This window comes from Bos javanicus, chromosome 7 (assembly GCF_032452875.1).
Source record: "Bos javanicus breed banteng chromosome 7, ARS-OSU_banteng_1.0, whole genome shotgun sequence".
Lineage (NCBI taxonomy): Eukaryota > Metazoa > Chordata > Mammalia > Artiodactyla > Bovidae > Bos > Bos javanicus.
In genome coordinates, this window is record NC_083874.1 from 53,642,436 (window position 1) to 53,664,554 (window position 22,119).

General features: G+C 40.1%; 1 protein-coding gene across 6 annotated transcripts in view; it reads left to right on the top strand.

Annotated features, from left to right (window-relative positions):
* The window catches only part of ARHGAP26 (Rho GTPase activating protein 26), a 474,596-nt gene that overhangs the window by 297,767 nt on the left and 154,710 nt on the right, over positions 1-22,119 (top strand). For all 6 annotated transcript variants that reach the window (XM_061423834.1, XM_061423837.1, XM_061423836.1 and 3 more), the window contains 3 exons: positions 12,116-12,203; positions 13,853-13,911; positions 15,439-15,544. In XM_061423834.1, coding sequence (XP_061279818.1) covers positions 12,116-12,203; positions 13,853-13,911; positions 15,439-15,544 — 253 coding nt within the window. The remainder of the gene's footprint in view (positions 1-12,115; positions 12,204-13,852; positions 13,912-15,438; positions 15,545-22,119) is intronic.

Here is a 22,119-nt window from a genome sequence, read left to right on the forward strand (position 1 = left end):
CATAGCCTGCCAGGCTCCTCTGTCCATGGGATTCTCCAGGCAAGAATACTGGAGTGGGTAGCCATTCCCTTCTCCAGGGGATCTTCCAGACCCAGGCCTCCTGCATTGCCGGAAGATTCTTTACTGTCTGAGCCACCAGGGAGGCCCAAAAAATAAGAATGAAGGTGTCATTTCAAGGATTTTATTTAAATGGAATCATATACTGTTTGACCTTTGGGATTGGGTTTTTTCCAGTCAGCAAAATTCCTTTGAGATTTGTTCAAGTTGTCTTGTGTATCAAGAGTTCTTTTCTTTTGCTGAGTAATATTCCATGGTGTAGATGCACCTGAGTTTGTTAGCCAGTCATCCGATGAAGGATGACTGGATTGTTTCTACTCTGGGGGCGAACAAAACAGCTGTAAACACTGTACAGGTTTTTGTACAGTGTATAAAATGGCAAAGTAATGAAGATTAACTTGTTTCTGTAGGATAAATGCCCAAGAGTGCAGTTGCTGGATTGTACAGTAATACGGTTGATTTTTGAAAAGTTCTAATGTAAGAAAGAATGAAGAGTCTAACAGGTATCTATCCTTAGTCTTTCATTTCCAGTCAGAGCTACATACATTTGTGGAGTGTCTGCTCTCTGAAGGAGATGGTCAGGTGCTAGAGGTGAAACTTTGTAGAGTCATTCCTTGTTCACAGAGTATCCAGTTAGGGGGCAGTTATGCTTGCTTATGAAAGTTGTTATGTAAGATATGGTGCTGGTGCCCAGTGGGAGCTGGGTCTGAAGGTCTGAGTAGTGGAGGGGGAACAGAAGTATAATTCAGATTCAGGAAATGTTATGAACCAAGAGTATTCATTTCATTATTATTATTTTAATATCTGAAAATACTTAAGACTGGAATAGGAGAATTAAAGCTGGAAATCTGAGATAGCCCCTTTGATTGAGGAACTCGAATATTGTTCTGAGTTCAGGGGCTTTTTTTTCTCTGTAGGAAGTAAGATGCTATTAAATTTTCAAAGTAGTGGAGTTGTTTGTGTGAGTACTCTTTTTACACAAAAGTGTCAAGAAGACAGTTCAGAATAGGCATTTATTTGCTCACATTACTGGTGAGTTCAAGATGGCAGAAGCATGGCATGGTCTGGTGGCTCAACATTTGTTGCAGCCTTTCCCATTTCTTTTTTCTGGTGTCTGATTATCTGTGAGCCCTTGTCTTCCTATATTCTCTGCTGTATTCTCTGCAGGAAGGTTCATAGATAAACCAGCCTCAGTGGTCCTTGGAACTTGCATCAGTGAGTGGAGAGTGTCTTTCTTGATCTTCTTGACAGAAGGTCCCAAGGATGGACTTTGATCCATATGGGGCCATCTGTGTGATTCATTTCACAGTCTTCAGGCCAGTTGCATGACCTACAGCAGATAGATCCCAATGGCCTGGATCCTTTGCGTGTCTCTGATCCCACACCACCTCTGGGAGGTTGGTGGGTGTGCAGGGGTGGGGTGGGAAGGGGGTTGGTCCATAGACTCTTGGGGACTGAGCAGGATTATTAATAGAATGATGGGAGAGTGCCTACTGGAATAATACGTCTGGGTGATTTTTTTAAAAAGTATATGGTCAACATAGATGTAACTTGATCAGATGCTAGTTTTAGGCAAATAATGCTGGCAGCAATGTGGAGCATGCATGTGATCTTGGAAACACATGGAGGAATAAGACAGTTGGGATAGATTAGGCAGAGCATGCACGATCAACTGCTGAACCAGAGAGCTGCTCTGAGGTCAGGAAGAAAGCACAGCCTCAAAAGGACTGGAGAAAGAGAATCAACAGGACCTTGTAACCAACTAAATACACGGGAGTCAAAGGGGCAGAGAGATTTCAGAGGCAGCAGATGATTGTGTAAGATGACACTAATGAAAAGAAATACGACATTTTAGACGGGGTTGCTAATTTAAAAGAGAACCAACCATCTTAGCTCACGTGTGCTAAGCAAAGAGTGGTATGAAAAGATCTTGTTTTTATCACTTCACTTGGTGACCTTTGAACAAGATATTTGTCCTGCTCGCTTTGTCAGTTTTCCTAGGGACAGACAAAATAATCATGAACATCTGAGAAGTGTCATGAGAAACTAATAACCAACAGCTGAAAGTCACAAGGCCAGCTGTCTCTGCCAGGAGGACATTACAGATAGACTGGATTCCAGACTGAGGTTCAACCAGAGCTGAGAGGTGACCACAGTACAAGATCTAATCAAAAGTGTTGAGAAGGATATCTGGGATTCTCACTGTGAATTAAGTTGAACAGTTTGGCTCTTGGAACTGAGGGATCACCCATTAGGCCAGAGAAATTCCAGACCTGAAGGCAGGGCCGTGTCTGTCTTCATCAGCTCTTCATACTTGTACTAGACTGGGTTAGCCAAGAGTGTAAAAAAATATAATTCATACTCCAAAACCTCTCCCTGACATGGCTGGGCTGAGTATGAACCATTCAGTCACTATTCCTTCATTCTGTATTCACTGGATGCTGTATTATGTACCAGGTACTAAGATTTGGATTATTGGTCAGAGTCTCTCAAAGTGGAAGAGTGCATTTTTATTATTGAAAATGAGAGTTAGAATTAAGCAAAACCAGAAGCTTCCTTTGATTGCTTCAAGTTGGGGGATGTTAGGTAGGAGGAGGAATAGAAGAGCCAGACTTTGAAAACACTGTATTTTGCAGAATCGCGTTTCTTAAGAATGCCTGCCAGAATTTCTCATAGCATATGCTTTGTGGCCTTCTGCTAGTGTCATCCCAAGAGCTGCCCTTGATCCATGTCTTTGAAGAGCGTCAAGAGGAAGAAGATTTACAGCTGCTTAGAAATAGAGTGGCTTCCATGTGTGTACTGTTGGGTTTTTTTCTCCCCCTGAATGTTAAGTGAAGGTAAATCTTTCTAAAGTTAGACTCAGCATTTAAAAAATATAGATAGCTCTGTCTATGCATGTTCAGTATATGTCTGTCTCTTCATGTACAGATTTTAAATACTTTTTTCTGATTAAAAGTCATAGTAGCAAAGAAGAAATAAAAGTCTTTCAGACTATAATCTTTATTGACTATTTTATCATATTACTGTCACCTTTTAAATGTAGTGTTCCATCATATAACAAAAAATGCTAAGAAATCACATGGTGCATATATGTTGTTTTTTAGCAATCTTCTTTCACATAACAGTATAATGTCTGTTTTCTGTTACATTCTTCTACAGTATAGTGGGGTTTTTTTGGTCACGTATTGTATAGATGTACTATAATATTTTAATTAGCCTCCTCTTCTCAGATCTGTAGGTTACTTTCAGTTCTTCATGATTCTAGAAAGTGCTCAGGTGATCATCCCCACAGAAGCAGGATAGCATAGGTTATGAGCATGCCTTTTGGAGTTGAGCAAGTTATAATTAAACTGCTTGTCCATTTGACTTTGCACAAATTATTTAAGCCCATCTAGTCTTCTGTCTCATTATCTGTAATAATAGCCTCTGCCTCTGTAATAAAGAGAGGATTAAATAAAAGATGCCTGTGGGTTGCTGAGTCCAAAGTCTCTACATGTTAGTCAATAAATGCTAGCTGTTGTTATTTTAAATTTTATATGCATATTTAATTATTTCCTTAGAGTTTAAGATGTTGAATTTCTGGGTCAAGGTATGTACATGTTTTTAAGGCCTTTAATTGATATTCCCAAACTTGCTGTCAGAGTATCCTTTACTACACACCATTCTCTGTTACTTTTTTGCATATAAATTATAAGTATTTAAAAAAATATTCTGGGTGAGATTGGCCTTTTTTTTCTAGGTTTCTTGCTGATATTTATTCTTTTATGAATTGCCTATTTGTGTTGTCAGCCAGTTTTCTATGGATGTATTCATCTTTTAATTTTAAGACATTCTTATATATGGAAGCTATATTACCAATATTTTCTTTCAGATTATAATTTATTTTGAACTTTATATGGGTACTTTTGTTTTTGTTTTGTCTTATGAATATTTATAATATTTTTATGAAGTCCTAGTCTTTTTCATAGATGGATCGTGCCTAAAAGACCTTCCCCATTCTAGGACTGCAAAAATTTTGTTTTCCTTAAAATCCATGTGAAATATATCCATGAAGAATGAAAACTAACCCTCCTTTTCCTCAAATACTTACGCAATTGACAAGTAACCATATGTCAATGAGGAGGAAAATTTTCCCTTTCTGTTATTTTATTTTTTAAACATGTTTTTTTTGATGTGAACCTTGTTTGAAGCCTTTATTATATTTGTTATAATATTGCTTCTGTTTGATATGTGTTTTGGTTTTTTTGGCTGAGAGGCATGTGGGATCTTAGGCCCCTGACCAGGAATCAGACCCACACACCCTTAATCACTTAAGTCTTAACCACTGGACTGCCAAGGAAGTCCCTCCATTGCTTTAAATATCACCATTTAGTCCTTCTCTTATACATATTGGGGTCCAGTGAAGGAGTTTTCACACATGGTTTTCTAAAGAAAAGCAAATTCTCTAAGAAAAGCAAATTCTCTTTCTGTTTGTTAATATTAAGAATTCTTCAATTCTTAATATTTTAAAAACATAAATTATCTTCATTTTTCATCTTTCTAATGTTGCTTTCTGTCTTGATTCTTTGCATCATAAGCAAACATTCTAAAATTTGCACCCCATATCCATGCCATTTGTTTTAATTTCTTTGGGGCTGTTTTTTTTTTTTTTGCTATTTATAATGCATGTTTTAATTTGTTAATTGAATTATCAGTGTTTTTACTGACTTATTTTAGCTCTTTTCATTTCTACCTTTCTGCCTTCTACATTTCACCTTTATTATTTCAATGTGTCTTTTTTTTTGCTTTGATGTCTTATTTCACAGCATCCATATTTTTCTGAATTTTATTTATAATGTAGAACAGATGCTTTCTGAAATGTTTTTGAGTGCTTTGGTTTCTGTGTTTTATGTGAACAAGTATTTTATCAGCTTTTTAATCTTCTTTTTAAATCCACCTGAACACAGAGTGGTTATAAACCTTTGCAGTTGAATTCATTGTGAGTAGACTCTCCTTATTCTGCTGCTGTTTTCATGATTCCTATTAGAACCATCCTGTCACATGAAATTAGAGCACTATTATACATGATTCCATCCATGTTTCTGGTACTCTGAAATTTTTCATTTAGTGTGGACCTACCTGTACTCATGAAAAGGTTTCTCCTGGTTCTGGTTGGTCGTGGTTGTGAGTGAAGTGGAGTTACTTCCTGGTTAATCTGAAGTATGCTGTGGTTATTCATTTGTCATTCTCATATTTGTTCTAGAACTTTCCCCTCCTGAATTCACTTCCCTTTGTATAAGCAGACACACCTCCACTTCTGTCACAGTCTCATCTCACTGCCTGGATTGCAGTCTCGACACTGAGCTGTGCTGTGGTGGGATGGGTGCAGCTCAGCGTGGCCCCACTCCCTGGGGTAGTGTGGGCTGTACCTCAGAGCGGGCAGAAAGCAGTCACCCATCACATAGTTCCCCAAGGTGGGTCTTCCTCTGGGCTTCTCCTGAACTCTGCCTGGTGGATGATCCTCTAGGGACAAGTAGAATGTTGATTGTGAGCCTTATTTTCTGTGCTGTTGAAACTTTCTGTCCCTGTGTGTGTGTGTGTGTGTGTGTGTGTGTGTGTGTGTGTCTTTATAGTTTCTCACAGTGATGTTGAGGGAATGCAAGTTTAGTGTTGCTCTTTTTTTTCTTCTTATCCTGTAACTTTATCCTGTTTTGTCTTTTGGGTTTTTTTTTTTTTTTTAACTAATATTTAAGGTTAGTGCTACAGAGAACACATGGAAGGTTTGAATTGCTATGCTTTAAAGCACCAGGTCACAGTAGCGTGCCTCACTCTCTGAACTCTGATCCAACCATGAACCATCCTTCTGACTCCTCTGGGGCCTTTTTTCTGTGCCTTTCCTCTCTCACACCCTTCACAGAGTATCATAAATAAAAGCAAGCAAAGCTTCTTTCTGAAGAAATGCTGAAGTAATAGATATGCTTATGACAACTTCTAAGATGTAAAGGCTTGCAGAAACGGCCCCAAATCTTTGAAGACTAGCAGAGAAGAAGCCCTGACATTGTGCACTTCCAATTTTACTTAACAGTAAAGGAGAGCAGACAAATGCTGACCAGAACCGGGAGCTAGTATACTGTTTGGATGGAGGATTGACCCATCTGAGAGCTAGTAAGGGCACTATTCACCACAGTCCCAAGTTCCTAGAGAATGGAGGCCACAGATGGACACTCCCCTTCTTCTCTGCTCCTCCCACCGTCACCTTTGCTTACAGGGATGCTTCAGGCAGGTTCTCCTAAGACAGAGACATGAGACAGCAACAGCATTTGGGTCTTAGAACAGATGTGGTTATAGATATTCTGGATTCTTAAGCACTAGATATGGAAAATGATTAAAGTTTTTAAGAGGTACAGCTTTTATAATCAGAAAATAATTTGATAAACAGATTTGCTTATCAAGTTGCTAAGCATCGAATCTAGTCTTGAAAGAATTGCCTATAGGATAAACAGAAAAAAATCTTAATTCTTTAGACTTAAAGGATAGTATTCTTAGCGAAGATAGTATATTTACATAAATATCTTTCTCAAAGATGTAATGGAGAATGAATATTGTGAAAGACTCAAGATTTTAGAAAAAGACAAAAACCAAAACACAACTAATGTTTATATGCAGGAAATTCAAGACTGTATGGTAAGGAATGACATATAGATCAGTGCAACAGGCAAGAGAATCCAGAAATAGGGTCCACATATATATGGTCATTTAATTTGGAAAAAGATGTCAAAGTAGTTTAGTGGGGGAAATGACAGTCCTTTCAACGAATGGTACTAACGTAATTGGACATCTATATGAGGAAAAAGAAATTCAACCCTTATCTTAAAGTATGTACAGAAATTGACTCAAAATAGGCAAATGATCCTAAACCTAAGAGATAAAACTGTTAAACTTCAAGATTTAGGAGAGAATCTATCTTTGCTATCTTGTTGTAGAAAAGATTTCTTGGCTAGAACACAAAAAGTGGGAACCATGAAAGAAAAATCTGATTAACTGAACCTTATCCTTTTTTTAAAAAATCTGCTCTTTAAAATATATTAGGAAAAAGAAAAGACGAGTTACAGATCAAGGGAAAATATTTGTAAAATATATATCTTAATAATGATTTATAGCCTGAATGTATTAAAAATAACTTGCAATTCAGTTTTTAAAATGGACACAAGATTTAAACAAATAGTTCACCAGAGAAAATATATAGATGACCAAAAAGCACATAAAAAGATGACCAACATCATTAGTCATTAAGGAAAATCAAATTTTAAAAATGAGTTATTTCTGCATACCTAATAGAGCTAAAATTTCAAAATTAAACACATTGTTGTATCATGGGTTGACAAATATATGCAGCAACTAGAGTTCTCCTGTTGGCTCCTGCGAATGCAAAGTAGCCCAGCTGTTTTGGAAACCATTTGATAGGTTTGATAAAGTTGAACATATTTACCATATGACCTACTCCTACATATTTTTACCCAGTTCTACCCCTGAGTATTTACTCAGGAGACAAAAAAGTAGTTCATAAGACCCATTGCAAGTATTTATAGCAGCTTTATTCATAACAGTCAAAAATTGAAAACAGCACAAATTCCTTCAACTAGGCAGTGGATATGCCCATAAAATTGAAAACTACTCAGTAATAAAAGGATTGAACTACTTGTATATGCAGGAACATGGTGAATTTCATGAGTATTATGCCATGGAAAGGGGTTACCAGGGGCTGGAGATGGAGGGAGGGGAGTGACTGTGGAGAAAGAGGCACAAGAGAGTTTGGAGAGGGTGTGAGGAAAATGACTTATATCTTGATTGTGGCAGTGGTTACATGAATATATATATTTGTCAAAAATCATGGAACTGTATACTTTAAAAAGGTGAGTTATACTTCAGTAAATTTGACTTTAAAACACACATGCAAGAGAGGATTCTCAATTTTCCTGCTCAGACAGAAATGCAAATTAAAGTAGATGACCTGTTTTTCTTTAACCTATCAGAGTGACTAAGATCAAATTGTTTGATTCTTCATTGTTGTCAAGGAATTGAGGGAGTCACACTCATTCTTAAATGTAATGGTATAACCTCTGAGAGGTAGTTGAACAGTATCTTTCAAAATTAAAAATGCACTTTCTTTTTGACTCAGAAATTCCACTTAGAGGAATTTTTTCTGTAGGTAAGATAATCTACAAGGGAACAGTGATTTATATCATTGTTTACCATAGCAAAATCTAGGGAACAACCTGAATCTCTTTGAATGGGGGCGTTAAGTATGGTACAGTGAAGTACTGTGAGTTAGATACATTTGTCTACTAATAGCAAACTATTTCTTAAGATATTATGAAATGAAAATAGCAGTGCACAGAATGGCGTCTAGTGGGTGCTTCCATTTGTGGTTTTAGAAAGCTGTACATAGTCACTTAACTGCTTGTTCATGTACACACTGCTAGAGATCACATACATATGCACAAAGCTGGTATTTTGTTTTTAATTAATTTATTTATTTTAATTGGGAGATAATTTCTTTATAATATTGTGCTGTTTTTTTGCCATACATCGACATGAATCACCCACGGGTGCACATGTGTCCCCCCAACCTGAACCCCCCTCCCACCTCCCTCCCCATCCCATCCCTCTGTATTGTCCCAGAGCACTGACTTTGAGTGCCCTGCTACATGCATTGAACTTACACTGGTCATCTGTTTTACATATGGTAATATACATGTTTCAGTGCTATTCTCTCAAATCATCCCACCTTCGCCTTCTCCCACATAGTCCAAAAGTCTGTTCTTTACATTTGTGTCTCTTTTGCTGCCTTGATTGTAGGATCGTCATTACCCTGTCTAAATTCCATATACATGCGTTAATATACTGTATTGGCAGAGAAGGCAATGGCACCCCACTCCAGTACTCTTGCTTGGAAAATCTATGGACAGAGGAGCCTGGTGGGCTGCAGTCCATGGGGTCGCTAAGAGTCGGACACGACTGAGCGACTTCACTTTCATGCATTGGAGCGACTTCACTCTCTCTTTCATGCATTGGAGAAGGAAATGGCAACCCACTCCAGTATTCTTGCCTGGAGAATCCCAGGGACAGCGGAGCCTGGTGGGCTGCCGTCTATGGGGTTGCACAGAGTTGAACACGACTGAAGCGACTTAGCATTAGCCTTAGCATACTGTGTTGGTGACAAAACTGGTATTGAGTCACCTCTAGCAGGGGAAGTTTTGCTTTTGATGTATATGTATTTGTTTTGTGTGTGTGTGTTTTTTTTTTTTTTTTACCCCATGCGTGTATTACCTTCACAGTTAAAGAGAAAATATTTTAATATGCATACATTATAATGTAGCGTTAGGAGATTAGTCATGTATTGGTGACTTTCCTAATCCCTTCACCCAGAAGATCCCTAGTAACTTTGTCAACAGCACAACAGTGGATCACTGGATCTTCTGTGATCCAGTATGACATTTCTAAGACCATTCCCCCCTTGTAACCATCACTTCCAACCCATATCTCCTACTTTTCTGAATTCATGCAGGGAGTAGGTTGAAGAGGAAATGCCTCTACCTATGTGATACCTTTCTGTACATTGGACTGCTCCTCTAGCTTAGGTCAGTGTTACTAAGTCCACAATCAGCAAGTGACCTGGTGGAAAGAAATGTGCTGAGTTATGAAGGAAATTGTCAATTATGTCTCTGTATCATATGCAGGTGCTGCCAGAAAGCTTCTGTAAGTGAGGGGCGCTTTGGTAGGGAGGGGTATCAGTTCTTTCTGAAAATGGGGTAGTTTGGGAGGCTGTATTCAATTTAGTTTGGACATTAAATGAATTAAAATGAACGTACTCAAGTTATGAACTTTGCCTCATCAGTGCTATAAAAAGCCCTTTAGCCTGGCTGTAATTTGACTCTTCTCTCTGTAATGTTACACAATATTCCTATGGTTACAGAGCCCGAATAAGTGGAAGCTAATCATTAGTTTGCTAAATGTGGTTCATGGAACAGTTCACAACTCCCAGACCTGCCAACTGCTGCTTATTTAGTGTCATGTTCACTGTTCTTGGGTAGAAGTTGGTTTGTTCCTCAGAAAAATGTACAGTAACGTTTGTCTTGCCTCCAAGAACCATGCACTGTGGCAGCTTTCCATGTGTCTTGGGGATGGGGAGGGAGGAAGGTCATGGTAAGCAAAGTTGTTTGGTACCTACACTTCCACAGGAAGAAACTAACCGTTAAGGGAGTGTAAGATGGCAAAGCCAGAAAAGAATTAATGTTATGCCATTCGGAGCCAAACATTTACTGAACCAGGGCCCTGTCAGAACACACTGAGAGCAGTAGATACCAACTGGATTTGTGCCCTTACTTGGGGATTAGGGCCTAAATCCTTAAGCCACTCATGATTTTTGACCTCTTCTTACTAGGATGAAAGTAAATGGAAAATGTGTCATGCCCACCTGTGGACTCATTTCCAGCTGCAAGGCTGTGGGTCCTGCAGGAGGATCCTCTTTTCTTCTGAGACTGTCCAGAAAGAGAGAGTCTGGTTGCTGTCTCCATTTACCTGCTACAGCATTTAGACCTCTTTGGATTGTAAAGAACAGAGAACCTGACCTTAACTGGCTTAAGCAAAAAGGGACTTTTTTGGCTCATTTGATTAAAAAGGCATGGTGATCTACAGGGGCTCAAACCATGTCATCCAGACTCTCAGCCTTTCCCCGTGGCTTTGTCTGTCAGACTGTACTCTCAGGCTCCACGTGGTGGCATTCAGAGCAGCAGTATCATCCCCCAGGTGCACAGCGAGTGCCTTTTCTTCTTTCCTAGAGAAGTCCTGGACTTCATGCTGACTGGCCTGGCTTAGGTCTTGGACCATCCCTGAACCAGTCCCCGGGTTCAGAGACATCTCATCCTCTCCCCACCCCCCAACCTGGAAGACTGGGGCCTCACCTGAGCATGGGGAGTAGGTGTAAGAAAAGGGTAGCAGCCCAGCTAAAAATGAACTGAACTGCTGTGCAGAAAGAAATGGCAATGGGAGCTGGGAGGCAAATTGCTAGAAGTTGGATTGTCCATTCAATGCACTGAGAGACTGTGCTTCTGACTTCTTGCCAGCGAGAATCCAGGTTTCTGCTGGTTTATGAAACAGTTCATGTTTCCCAGCCTCTGCCTCTCTTGCCTGCCTGTGTGTTGCTCAGAAAGACTACAAGAATTATCTCTTCTTTTACAGTATACATTTATCTGAAATACACAGATTTGTTTGGAAGTATACACGGAAGAAACGAAGAAATGATCAGGAGTTGATATAATTATGGTGTTTTTTTTTTTTTTTCCCCCACATCTTGGTTTAGGGCAATTTAAAATATATAAGTAATGGAATCAAGTCATAGTTTAAAAAAAAAAACACACAATTCTGCCACTCTCCAACCACGCTTTTCTTTTTACAATATTTCCTTTCAGCTTTCATTCATTTGAGTTTCTCACAAAACTTTAAATCTTTTTTTTTTTTTTGCTTGACTTTGCATGATAATTCAGGCATTTTCCATTTTGCAATGTAGTTATCATTTTCATGTAAATGTAGCATGCTATTCCATCAGGAATAGACCACGATTAATTTAATCATTCTATCATTGACTGTTTAGGTTGTTCTTTTAAAATGTATTCTGGTGTTATCAAGAGTAGCGTAGGTTGGACATTTTGAGTGTATGTAACTTTCTCATGTCTTATCTTATTTCCTGAGGATGGGTTGTGAGAAGTGGGATTACTGTTTCAAAGTGTATAAACATTTTTAGGACTTGATATATATTGCCAAATTTCTTCTCACATCTCTTGCACTAATTCATCTGCGTCCAGCAGTTTCTGAGAGGATCAGTTTCACTGCATTTTTGCCAACAGTAGATATTTGGATTTTTAAACAGTTTTATAATTCCGTCAGGAAAAACTAGCTGTCATTTTTATTTTTACTTTGGATTTCCTTGTTTAGTAGGGAGGTTGAATGCTTTTATGTATGGTTGTCTTTTAGCTATATTTTCTGCTCTGTTTTACCCATTGTCTTGTCTTCTCTTTAGACCCCAAAACAGCTTCTGAAACAGAAATGGATATCTGTGCCGAGTGGGAGATAAAGACCATCACTAGCGCTTTGAAGACCTACCTAAGGTAGGGAATTTCCATTTGCAGGGCATGGTGCCAGCTTGTTATCATGCAATCAAGAAGAAAGCAGTTTTATTTTCAGCCTCCAGAGGACTGTTGGGTGGGAGTTTGAGATGTGGAAACAGCTTATGTGTGGGTGCAATTAGCTCAGCTGGTCAAACCAATTATAAATCATCCAGAGTTGATGGATTGCCATTGTGCAACGGTGCCATGAGTGATTTAGGAAGCTTTGCTCTTTTTGAGAAGCTACTCTGATGATCAGCCTTTAACAGAGCCTCAAATATGGTATTTCCTGTAATGCTTGGGTAATCAGCTAAGAAAACAAGGAATCACGTATCCCATTGTGTTGAGAATGCGTGATTACATACCCTGTGTATTCTGAGAGTTCTGCACCTTGCATGGATACAGTGTATTGCTAATGTTGCTCCTTAAAAATGAGAACTTTAATGGTACTCCTTTTTAACTCCTTCTGCTTAGATTGGAAAATATGACTTCATTGACAAGAAGACTGCTTTTCTTGTAATAATACATGTGTTACTCCTACTGCCTCCTACCCTTCCCTTGGTTATTAAGGGAGTGGGTGATTGACTAGCTGCTCACATCTCAGTTTCCAAGTAGACTGAAAGGCATGCTAGATGTGAAGCATAGGGATGCTATAGTTCTCCACTGTGGTCCCTCTTGAACAGGAAAGTGGGGGGTCTAGTCATAAAGAAAGAGGAGAACTATAATGGTGAATTACATAAGCATTTGTACAAGTTTGTTAAGATTTACTTGGCTCGAAAGCCACAGAAAAGGAATTGGTGATGCCAGTTTTATTGGCTGTTGGGGAATTGCTGGGAGGCTCTTGGTATCAAGAATAAGATGTCATGTAAGTGATGACTAAGAGTTGAATCAGGGGATCCAATGAAAATAAAATGAAATCTGAACCAAGGACCATAGATAATCTGTTGAGAAGCTTATTGTTTGGACTATCAGTAAAAATACTCAAGTTTACAGTTAAACATATTCCAAATATTACCATAATAGATTACATAAAGCCTATATGCTAGAGGTTATCTGTGCACTTATCTGTGCATCTTGATATTGATTAGCTAATAGTATGTATAAAATATATATATTTTTTATGATAGCAGGTAAAATTTGATTATGTCATGCCTAATACTAAGGGTTCTAACCCTTTGGCATACTGGAGCAATACTCCATAGTGAATTTGCTATAAAAACCCCTACAAAAGTCTCTCATAGTGTTTCCAGATGAAGTGATTAATAACAAGCTGCCAGGAAGACGAGAGTTTAAGAGCTGATGATTGCAAATGTTGGGTTAGTTGCCTGTATTTCAGGCACATCTTAAAATGCTCTTGTTGTGGGTGAGTCATTGACTGAAAAGGAAATCTCTCAGTTTGTGCTAGACTTCTGCATTAGCACTTTTCTGGTTTGTGACTGTGAAACGTAAGTTTTGTCTGTTCCCTTAAAAAAGGAGAAAGAATGAACATTTCAGGTGAAATCTCAGGACCCTCTCAAAGGGGAAACTAAGTTGAACTAAACTGAGTTGCTTTTGTTTGCCCATGATCTTTGTCTTTGAGAAATGTAACACAGTGGGTAGTGGGAATAGGATTGCTTTTGTTAAACTGACTAGTGTATATCCTTTTATTCCAGAATGCTTCCAGGACCACTCATGATGTACCAGTTTCAAAGAAGTTTCATTAAAGCAGCAAGTAAGTTTTCTATTTGCCACAATTTTAAGGGAAAGGGAATAGATTTGTCTATTTCAAAGAAAAGTATCCCCAAATAAGTATTACCTAACCCCTTGTATTCTGTGTGTAAACTACCCACATTCACATTCATAAGATTGTCACAGAATGAAGGCAAAACCCAGTCGGGTTTTGCTAAGGACCCTGTGAGTGTACTGAGTTTACAGTAGAGGGGAAAAGCTTCAGAAGTGAGTAGTTGGGGGGTAGTGGTACAGGGAAGGGGTGAGGTGAAAAAAGCAAATTTGACTTTGCAGTTTTGATTATTGGAGTTCTAACTCCTGGGGCCTTTGCCGGCCCTGGAGGTAACATTTTTCGGAACGACTCAGACTTTGCCCATTACCTAAATTGAGCACGGGATGTTTCCCTGAATCCGACACCGTTTATATAACTTCTCAGTCCTCTTTTCCATCATGGCTGGCATTTACAGCTTCTGGTCAGTCTTCAGCTATATCATGCAAGCCTGGGCGTTATATTACTGGTATTAAAATACATAGGGATTAGGTGCAAGCTACCCTAAGCATACTGGAATCTTTCTACGTGGGGCAGGGCTCCTGTAAGGGGAAGTAAGATTCTCTATCAGATTTAAATCTGGCACAAATCCCCACCGTGCTGTTATGTCCGTAGTATGTGCTTTTCCTTGCTTCCTTTAAGCCATCTGAGTTTGTTTACACTGGTAGCAGCTACTGGTCTCTTTAAAGAATACCTTGTGTCCTGGTGGCCTTATCCATGCAGAGTGGCCCCCATAAAACAGGAGAAAGACCTGGGAGAAGGCTGAAAGTAAAGATGGTGTTTATGTGATTTCTTTCTCAGAGAAATTTCAAACTCATAGCAACCACTCTTTAATTAAAACTCACCTCAGAGCTATAAATAGGTGTGGTGAGTGCCATCAATCTGTTTCCCAGAGACATGAAGCCACGTACCCAAGTGCAACCATTAGAATGTGACAGATCACGATTTAGGTTACAGGTTGGCAGAAACATTTCCTTATTTTATCTGCCATTCCTTTCTTCTCCATGGCTGGTTGTTTCATGTGACTTGGAAATAACTGGACATTTCCTTTGATGTCTTTGATGCAGTCTTGAGATGTTATTTTGATATTTGAGACCCTTGCAGTGTTGTTCAGGTACAATTTGTTCATCACTTAATGAGTGTATAAAGTTCCTTCCTTCCTTGAAACAAAGTTGCCACTCTAGGGAGCCAGCCACTCTCAAATTTATTCCCACTCCTGAGTGAGGAGGTTCCATTTCCTTATGTCATCGTCTTGGCTTGATTTTTTGGACAGTCTTATTTTTTCATGAACTTTGTCATGGAAAGCATTATTAAAAGCACTTCTAGATCCAGTCAGTCTAGTCATGAGTACACAGAACAGGGTCTTATCTGTGAGAAATCTTCTCTCTCTTGTGCCCCACTTTTATTTTCCACTGATTTTTGTCTTGCAAACTGATTTAGCTGTAACTCTGATCCAGTGTTACCTCCCTCCTTCCTTTGCAGAGCTGGAGAACCAGGAGTCTCGGGTCTCTGAAATCCACAGCCTTGTTCATCGGCTCCCAGAGAAAAACCGGCAGATGTTACAGCTGCTAATGAACCACTTGGCAAAGTAGGTTTACGACTGATTGCCCGTCTTCTTCAGCCCTGGAAAGTTCTTATCTTAGCACAGAAACTGATTTTGGTTCTGCTTATGTTTCCCTTTCTCACTGTTGCATCAGGGATGCTGAAGGCATAGGAAAGAAATCTGTGAAATGTTAACTCCAGTGGGTCACAGCAGCACAACCCGGGGGTGCTTTGCAGGGTAGGCTGAGGAGGCTCCCATATGGCCAGGCCTTGTGATGATCGAAGTCAAGAAGTGTGTCGTCCATGTTACCAGATCACAAAGCAGAGTTTTCAGCAGTTACATGTTCTTGTGATGATTGAGGGCAAACAGGAATATGTTACCATATTTCCAAGAGACCTTGGATTTGAAATAAAGAGGCCTGAATTCTAAAGTTCATTCTGTTCTTAACAAGCCACTTAACTAGCCCTGGACAAGCCACTGACCTCTCAATTCCGTAGTTTCTTCATCTGTCAAATATGGGTAGTAGTCTCCCTCTTCTCTATAATGTCATTGAATTTAAAAGTTACGTATGTTAAAACCCTTGAAGTAGTATAAAAAATAGAGGAATTGGCAAATGCCTATTTGCCTTCTGAGGAAGTCAGTGGGGACTTGATGTTCCTGCTAGGAATACTTATAGTCTTGGAACCGTTTGAAATTCTTGTGTGTTTACTGTTGCTTGACCTGTTTGGGATTGGCCTTGCTGACACCCCTTGTTGTATCAGCCACTGCATATGTGTATGTTCCAACCTTCTCTTGACTTTGATGGATGTTCTTGACTGGAGACTACAGTCTAAGAAAAGACAGACTGTAACAGTTAACCTGAATTGATAAATTCGACATTCTGTGGAACTGATACATTGTAAATCCAGCCCTTATGCATGCATTGTTCTGCCATTAAGTCATGTCTTTTGGGTAAATACTTTGCTGAGGGAGATTATGATGGCTTGTTTTCATATTTCTACTAGTGAAAGTGGAAACTGAAAATCACCCAGTCACGTCCAACTCTTTGCAACCCCATGGACTGTATAGTCCATGGAGTTCTCCAGGCCACATACTGGAGTGGGTAGCCGTTCCCTTCTTCAGGGGATCTTCCCAACCCAGGGATTGGACCCAGGACATTCTCACTGCAGATGGATTCTTTTCCAGCTGAGCCACCAGGAAAACCTAAGAATACTGGAGTGGGTAGCCTATCCCTTCTCCAGCTGATCTTCCTGACCCAGTAATTGAACTGGGGTCTCCTGCATTGCAGGTGGATTCTTTACTAGCTGAGCTACCAGGAAGCTCTATATTTCTACTGAGCACTTGACTTTGGAGAGAGAGTATAGATGTTACCATAAAATTTATTCAGATGTTAATGATGAATAAACAAGAGTGGTTTGCATGCTGCTGAGAAGCAGTCAGGCAGAGTCAAGGGTTGCTGTATTCTATTTTGAGCCACATTTTTTTTCTTGCCATACCACGTCAAACTTGTATGTTCAAAAACAATTAAGCATAACCGAGAATAGGGGAATGCCCCCCCCCAACCCCGATGTCAAAGAATCCTGATGAAGTGTGTTGAAAATAATGAGAACTGGGCTTTAAAAAGTAATTCCAGATTCTCTGAGATGACGTGTGGTGCCTGTTCCACATAACCCAGTCAGGCATTTGCGAAACGGAAAAGCTAGTTTAGATGTTAGTTATACACTTGAATGGACTGCACCAGAACAGAGAAAGTTCTAGGTACAACCTCTGGCCAAGTATGTGTGGTGTTGCTCATTCGTGACTGCTTTATGGCCACTGGGTGTTAGAAGGCCTCCATACCTGCTGGGAGCAGCTGGAGAAAGGATAGGAAGCAGCTGAAAGAAGTTAGGCATTTCAAGCTGTGCAGTTGTGATGAGAATTTAATTGGACTGAGAGAGACCAAGAGTCAGTGGTGATCCAGCAGAGCCAGAACTGAATCTTCCCATTTTTAAAATGCCCTGAGGATCGTTAGAGATCCTCAAAGAAAAATAAATAGAAATTAAAAAAATCCAAAACCCTCAAGGTGGGTATTGAATCCTTGAGGTTATTCATCTCTGGTGGATGCTTCACTTTGTCCCTCTGGTTCCACCCTCTTCTCTTCCCACCCCATGAAGTTCAGTCTTTGTTCCTAAGCCAAGGAGAAGTACAGCTGGAATGTGTATGTTAAAGTTGTAACCTTGACTTTCTGCCTTCTAACAAATTTAAACCAATTTTGTTGCTGGAGTTATTTATTTTATAGCATTTCTGGAGCATTTTGTATTATCTTTGATACTTAACAACAATGTTTTTTTGGTCCTGTGAGGTTCTGTGGCAGTTCTTTGTCATATAATCATTAAGAAATCTACATATAGACCTGCCCTCATGGTTGTAAGTGGGAGTTGGTTAGAGCTGGTGGTAGGACACACAGACTCCTGTTCTCAGTGTGCTGTGTTCTTGGTCTCTGGCGGCTCTAGATTTAAAATCTCTTGTGGAGATGAGTAGGTGGTGTTACTCATCTGCCTGCCAATGGAGGGGACATAAGAGACGTGGGTTCGATCCCTGGGCTGGGAAGATACTCTGGGGAAGGGCATGGCAGCCCACTCTGGTGTTCTTACCTGGAGATTCCCATGGACAGAGAAGCGTAGTGGGCTATAGTCCATAGGTCGCAAAATGTTGGACACGACTGAAGCGACTTAGCCTGCATGCATGCTGAATCCAGTAAGGAGTATTTATTTAGGTTTGAAGAAAGTCTTTTGGCACCCAGAGGAGGTCTAAGATTCCACATAAACTCTCTATTCTCACTTACGACACTGTCCTATTTTAAAATATAACAAGAAGGGAAAGTTAACTAGGGACAAGAGGTTTGTCTGTTTCATTCCTATTTTCTCAGGTTCAAACTTATCCGAGGATATGCCTGAGCTATTGTTCCTCTGGTCCACTTACTTCACAGTCAGCTTCCTTTCTAAGTTTTAGTTTCAGGGTTGGTTCTGCTGGAAGACCTGGCGTTTACTTCTCTCATTACCTACTCTTTTGCCCTGTATGTCCCAGGCGTCTGGTTCAAAGGGAAGATATTTTGTGTACTTTTTAAAGCACTCTTGAAACACTTTTTAAAATTGATTTCCTTTAGCTGTGGAGGAAGAGTTAAGACATTTTGTATTTAATCCCAACTAGAAATGCATTCCAGGGGAAAAAGTCTTAGAAGGAAGAAAAGAAAACTCCAATCCTCATGCAAATGATTACCAGGGTTCATCCAATCACAGATCTCTTGGGTCAGTTTCAGACCTCAGAGGGAACCTAAAAATTATAGGCAGCTCTGCACATATTTTTGTTGTTCCAGCTTAAATCTACTGTAAAAATTAGATGTTTTCTATTTGGAACATGGACTCAAGCCTACAGTCTGGAGTCATGTGCTTCAAAGCACAGTTACACTCACCTGGGGAGCTTGTTTACATGGACAGTGCTGGGCCCCACCCTTAGTCTTTTAAATTGGACTCTGCCTGGGAATCTGCATTTCTGATTTACTTCCCGGTAAACCAGATGCAATCTTTTGAGAATCACTGGGCTCGAGAATGGCCATATGAAAGGGTTTTCTAGGAGGGATAAATGATTTTGGGAGGAATGGATTGGAATTTAGGAGGCTATTAGAAATAAGGAAGAAGAAACTCAGAGCAAGTTCAAAAAGTAGATTTTACTTGTGTAATGTAATTACTAAAAAAAAAAAAATCAGTTTTGATTTCCCGTGTCTCTACAATTCTCCTTTCACTAAATTGAGTGTTCAGCAAATGATTTTGTTCTAAAATCACCCACAAAGAATTTTTAATAATAAAGAAAATTGCCCCCAACTGGCTGTGGGACCTTGTGCAAATTTTTTAACCTCTTTAAGCCTGGTTTCCTGACTTCCCCTTCCAATCATGTGAGTCTCTGTTTTCATCAGGTAGGAAGGGGGCAAAAAAAAAAAAAAAAAAAATCCCCAGTCTTATAAATGTAGAAGGAAATAAGAGTGGATGAATAATAAAGACTAATTTCATGGTCGTTCCCTGATGTTTACATATTATTATGATTCCAAGTATGTTGTCTATCCCCACACATAGCATTCACAGTGGCTCACTGGAACTTTATTACAGTGCTTATGCTGCATGGGAGGATTCCAAAGCGCTCTCCTTACATCTGGAGTGGCTCTTAACAATACCTTTTCACAGCTGGTTTTCCCAAAACACTTCCTGAGACATAAATCTTAGTCTCTTTTCTGTTTTGAAGCAACTATTCCTTCATTCCTAGGGTGTTTTCAGGGAGCCCTTTTCTTGCTTCTCCAAAGAAGTACTGTATCATTTGAGATGCTTTGGGCCACAAGAAACAAAAAATCCAGTTTACAGTGGCTTATACAATACAAGGGAATCTATTGTCTAATTACACAAAATAAGTCCAGAGGGTTGGTTAATTTCTTGGCTCATGAAGTACTTGCATTATTTCCGTGGCCCTGCTCACAGCCAACTTCACTGTGTTGGCTAGCCCCTCTCGAGATCATTAAGATGTTACATTGCATTTCTGCATATGAGTATGAGTGGTTGTCCAGAGGCAGAAGGGCATTGCAGTTGACCTCTGAACAACATGGGTTTCAACTGTGTGGGTTCATTTATATATGAATTTTTTTTTTTTTACTAAATATGCACTATTTATATGCATAGTGCAATATGGTTGAATGCATGGAATATTGTGGCGCAGATGCTTGGCATACAAGTGAGACTTCGTCAAAATATGTAGACTCCATTGCCACAAGTTATCAAGGGTTGCCCATCTAGTGTGAGTACCTCCAGGCATCCCTGCAAGTTATGAAGGATTTCTTTACATTTCCTTAATCTACATGCAGAGTGAGTTGGGTTCCTGTAAAGATGCCTGTGGTTATAAAGAAAATCATTGCTAGGCCTTAGCACCAAGGAGGTTGGACCCTGGTAGTTCACTATCATTTCTGAAGTTCTCAAGGTTAAAATGTAAAGAAGTGGATACTTGACATTAGCATATATCTTACAGATACTCTGCTATTCCTTTTTCTTTCACCCCAAATCTAGAAGATTTAGTTTCTTGAAGAGTTGTTGAACACATGAGCAGTGCTTCCTATTTCCTTGCCATCAAGGCTAGTCCAAACAAAATAGGTGTGGAATTTTATAAAGCACATTTAAAAGAAAACAGTACTTTTGAGATGATGGCTTTCTAAGATGCAAAGCTCCTGTGAGCTTCTCTGGCAGCCTTTCCTCAGCCATACACCCTGGCTTCAGAACCTTCTTCTCTCTAGTAACCACTAGACACCCACTGCTGCCGGCACAGAATTGCTTGGCTGCTGGGCCACGGGTGGTGTGGCCTGAGAACCCCACAGAGCCACGTTGGCCACATTCTCCAGGCCTATTTGGCTTCTGCTTCACTGACTGCTATCCCGAACGGATCGTTCCAGTGATTTTAACCCCTCACTATCTTGTGAATCCATCCAGTTTCCTCCATGTCCATTACTGCCAGCCTAGGTCAAGCTGTCGTCATCTCTTCCCTAGACTGCTTCCCAGCTTGCTCTGGCTGGTGGAGCTCTGGCTCCCTGCCAGGCCACAGAATGCATGCTCTGTGGCTGGGGAAACTTGGAACACTGCAGATCCTAACATGTGATTCCCCTGCTTAAAAAAGACTTCAAAGGCAGCTTTCCCCCTGCTCTTAAGACAGAACTCTGGATATGGCCTCCCAAGGCCTTGTCTGGACTGGGACTTTCAGACTTTGCAGCCTCCTCTTCATCGCTTGTGATCACATTGCATCTCTACTGCCCGGCGCACAGTGAACATGCCTGAGTATTTGTTGGGTAGAAGCATGAAGCACCTCTTACCCATCTCAACCTTTTCCTTCCCTGCCCTGTGTTAGGAAAGGTCCCTCCCCAGCTTCTGCCAGCCAGAGTCTCCCTTTTTCTTTAGCCTCAGCTCCCATGCTGCTGCCTATAAGAATCGTTTCTGCCTCAAGTACCCTTGTGCTGTCCTGAACTCCCATAGCCTCTGCTTATTCCTCTTTTAATGTGTATCACATTCACCCTGGGGGACAGTTTACAGGGTGTGCAGCTTCTCACTCCTACTGGGTCATAAGCTGTCAGGGGACAGGAAGTCTGTCTTCCTTTATCTTTGTGTCTTACCTAGAAGTTGCAAACAAGGGCCTCCAGCCAGAGCAGCCCACACATGTGCTCTATTTGGTATTGTTGTCCCACGCATTGCTGTTTTTAAAATTTGGACAGGTTTCCAGCATTTTTAACAGGGGTCATTTTACTTGGAAAACTTCAATCTTCTTGTGAGCAATTGGCTGGAACTGAGTGAGAGCTACACCCTATCCCCCTGGGCATGCCTTCTTCAGTTTGCCTAGTTCAAAGACTGAAGGCAAAAGGAGAAGCTGGTGGCAGAGGCTGAGATGGTTAAATAGCATCCCTGACCCAACGGACATGAATTTGAATAAACTCTGGGAGATAGTGGAGGACAGAGGAGCCTGGCATGCTACAGTTCCGGCTGTCCAACTCTTCGATTGCAAAGAGTTCCAACTTTGCAATCAAAGAGTTGGACAGAACTTAGCAACCGAATAACAACAAC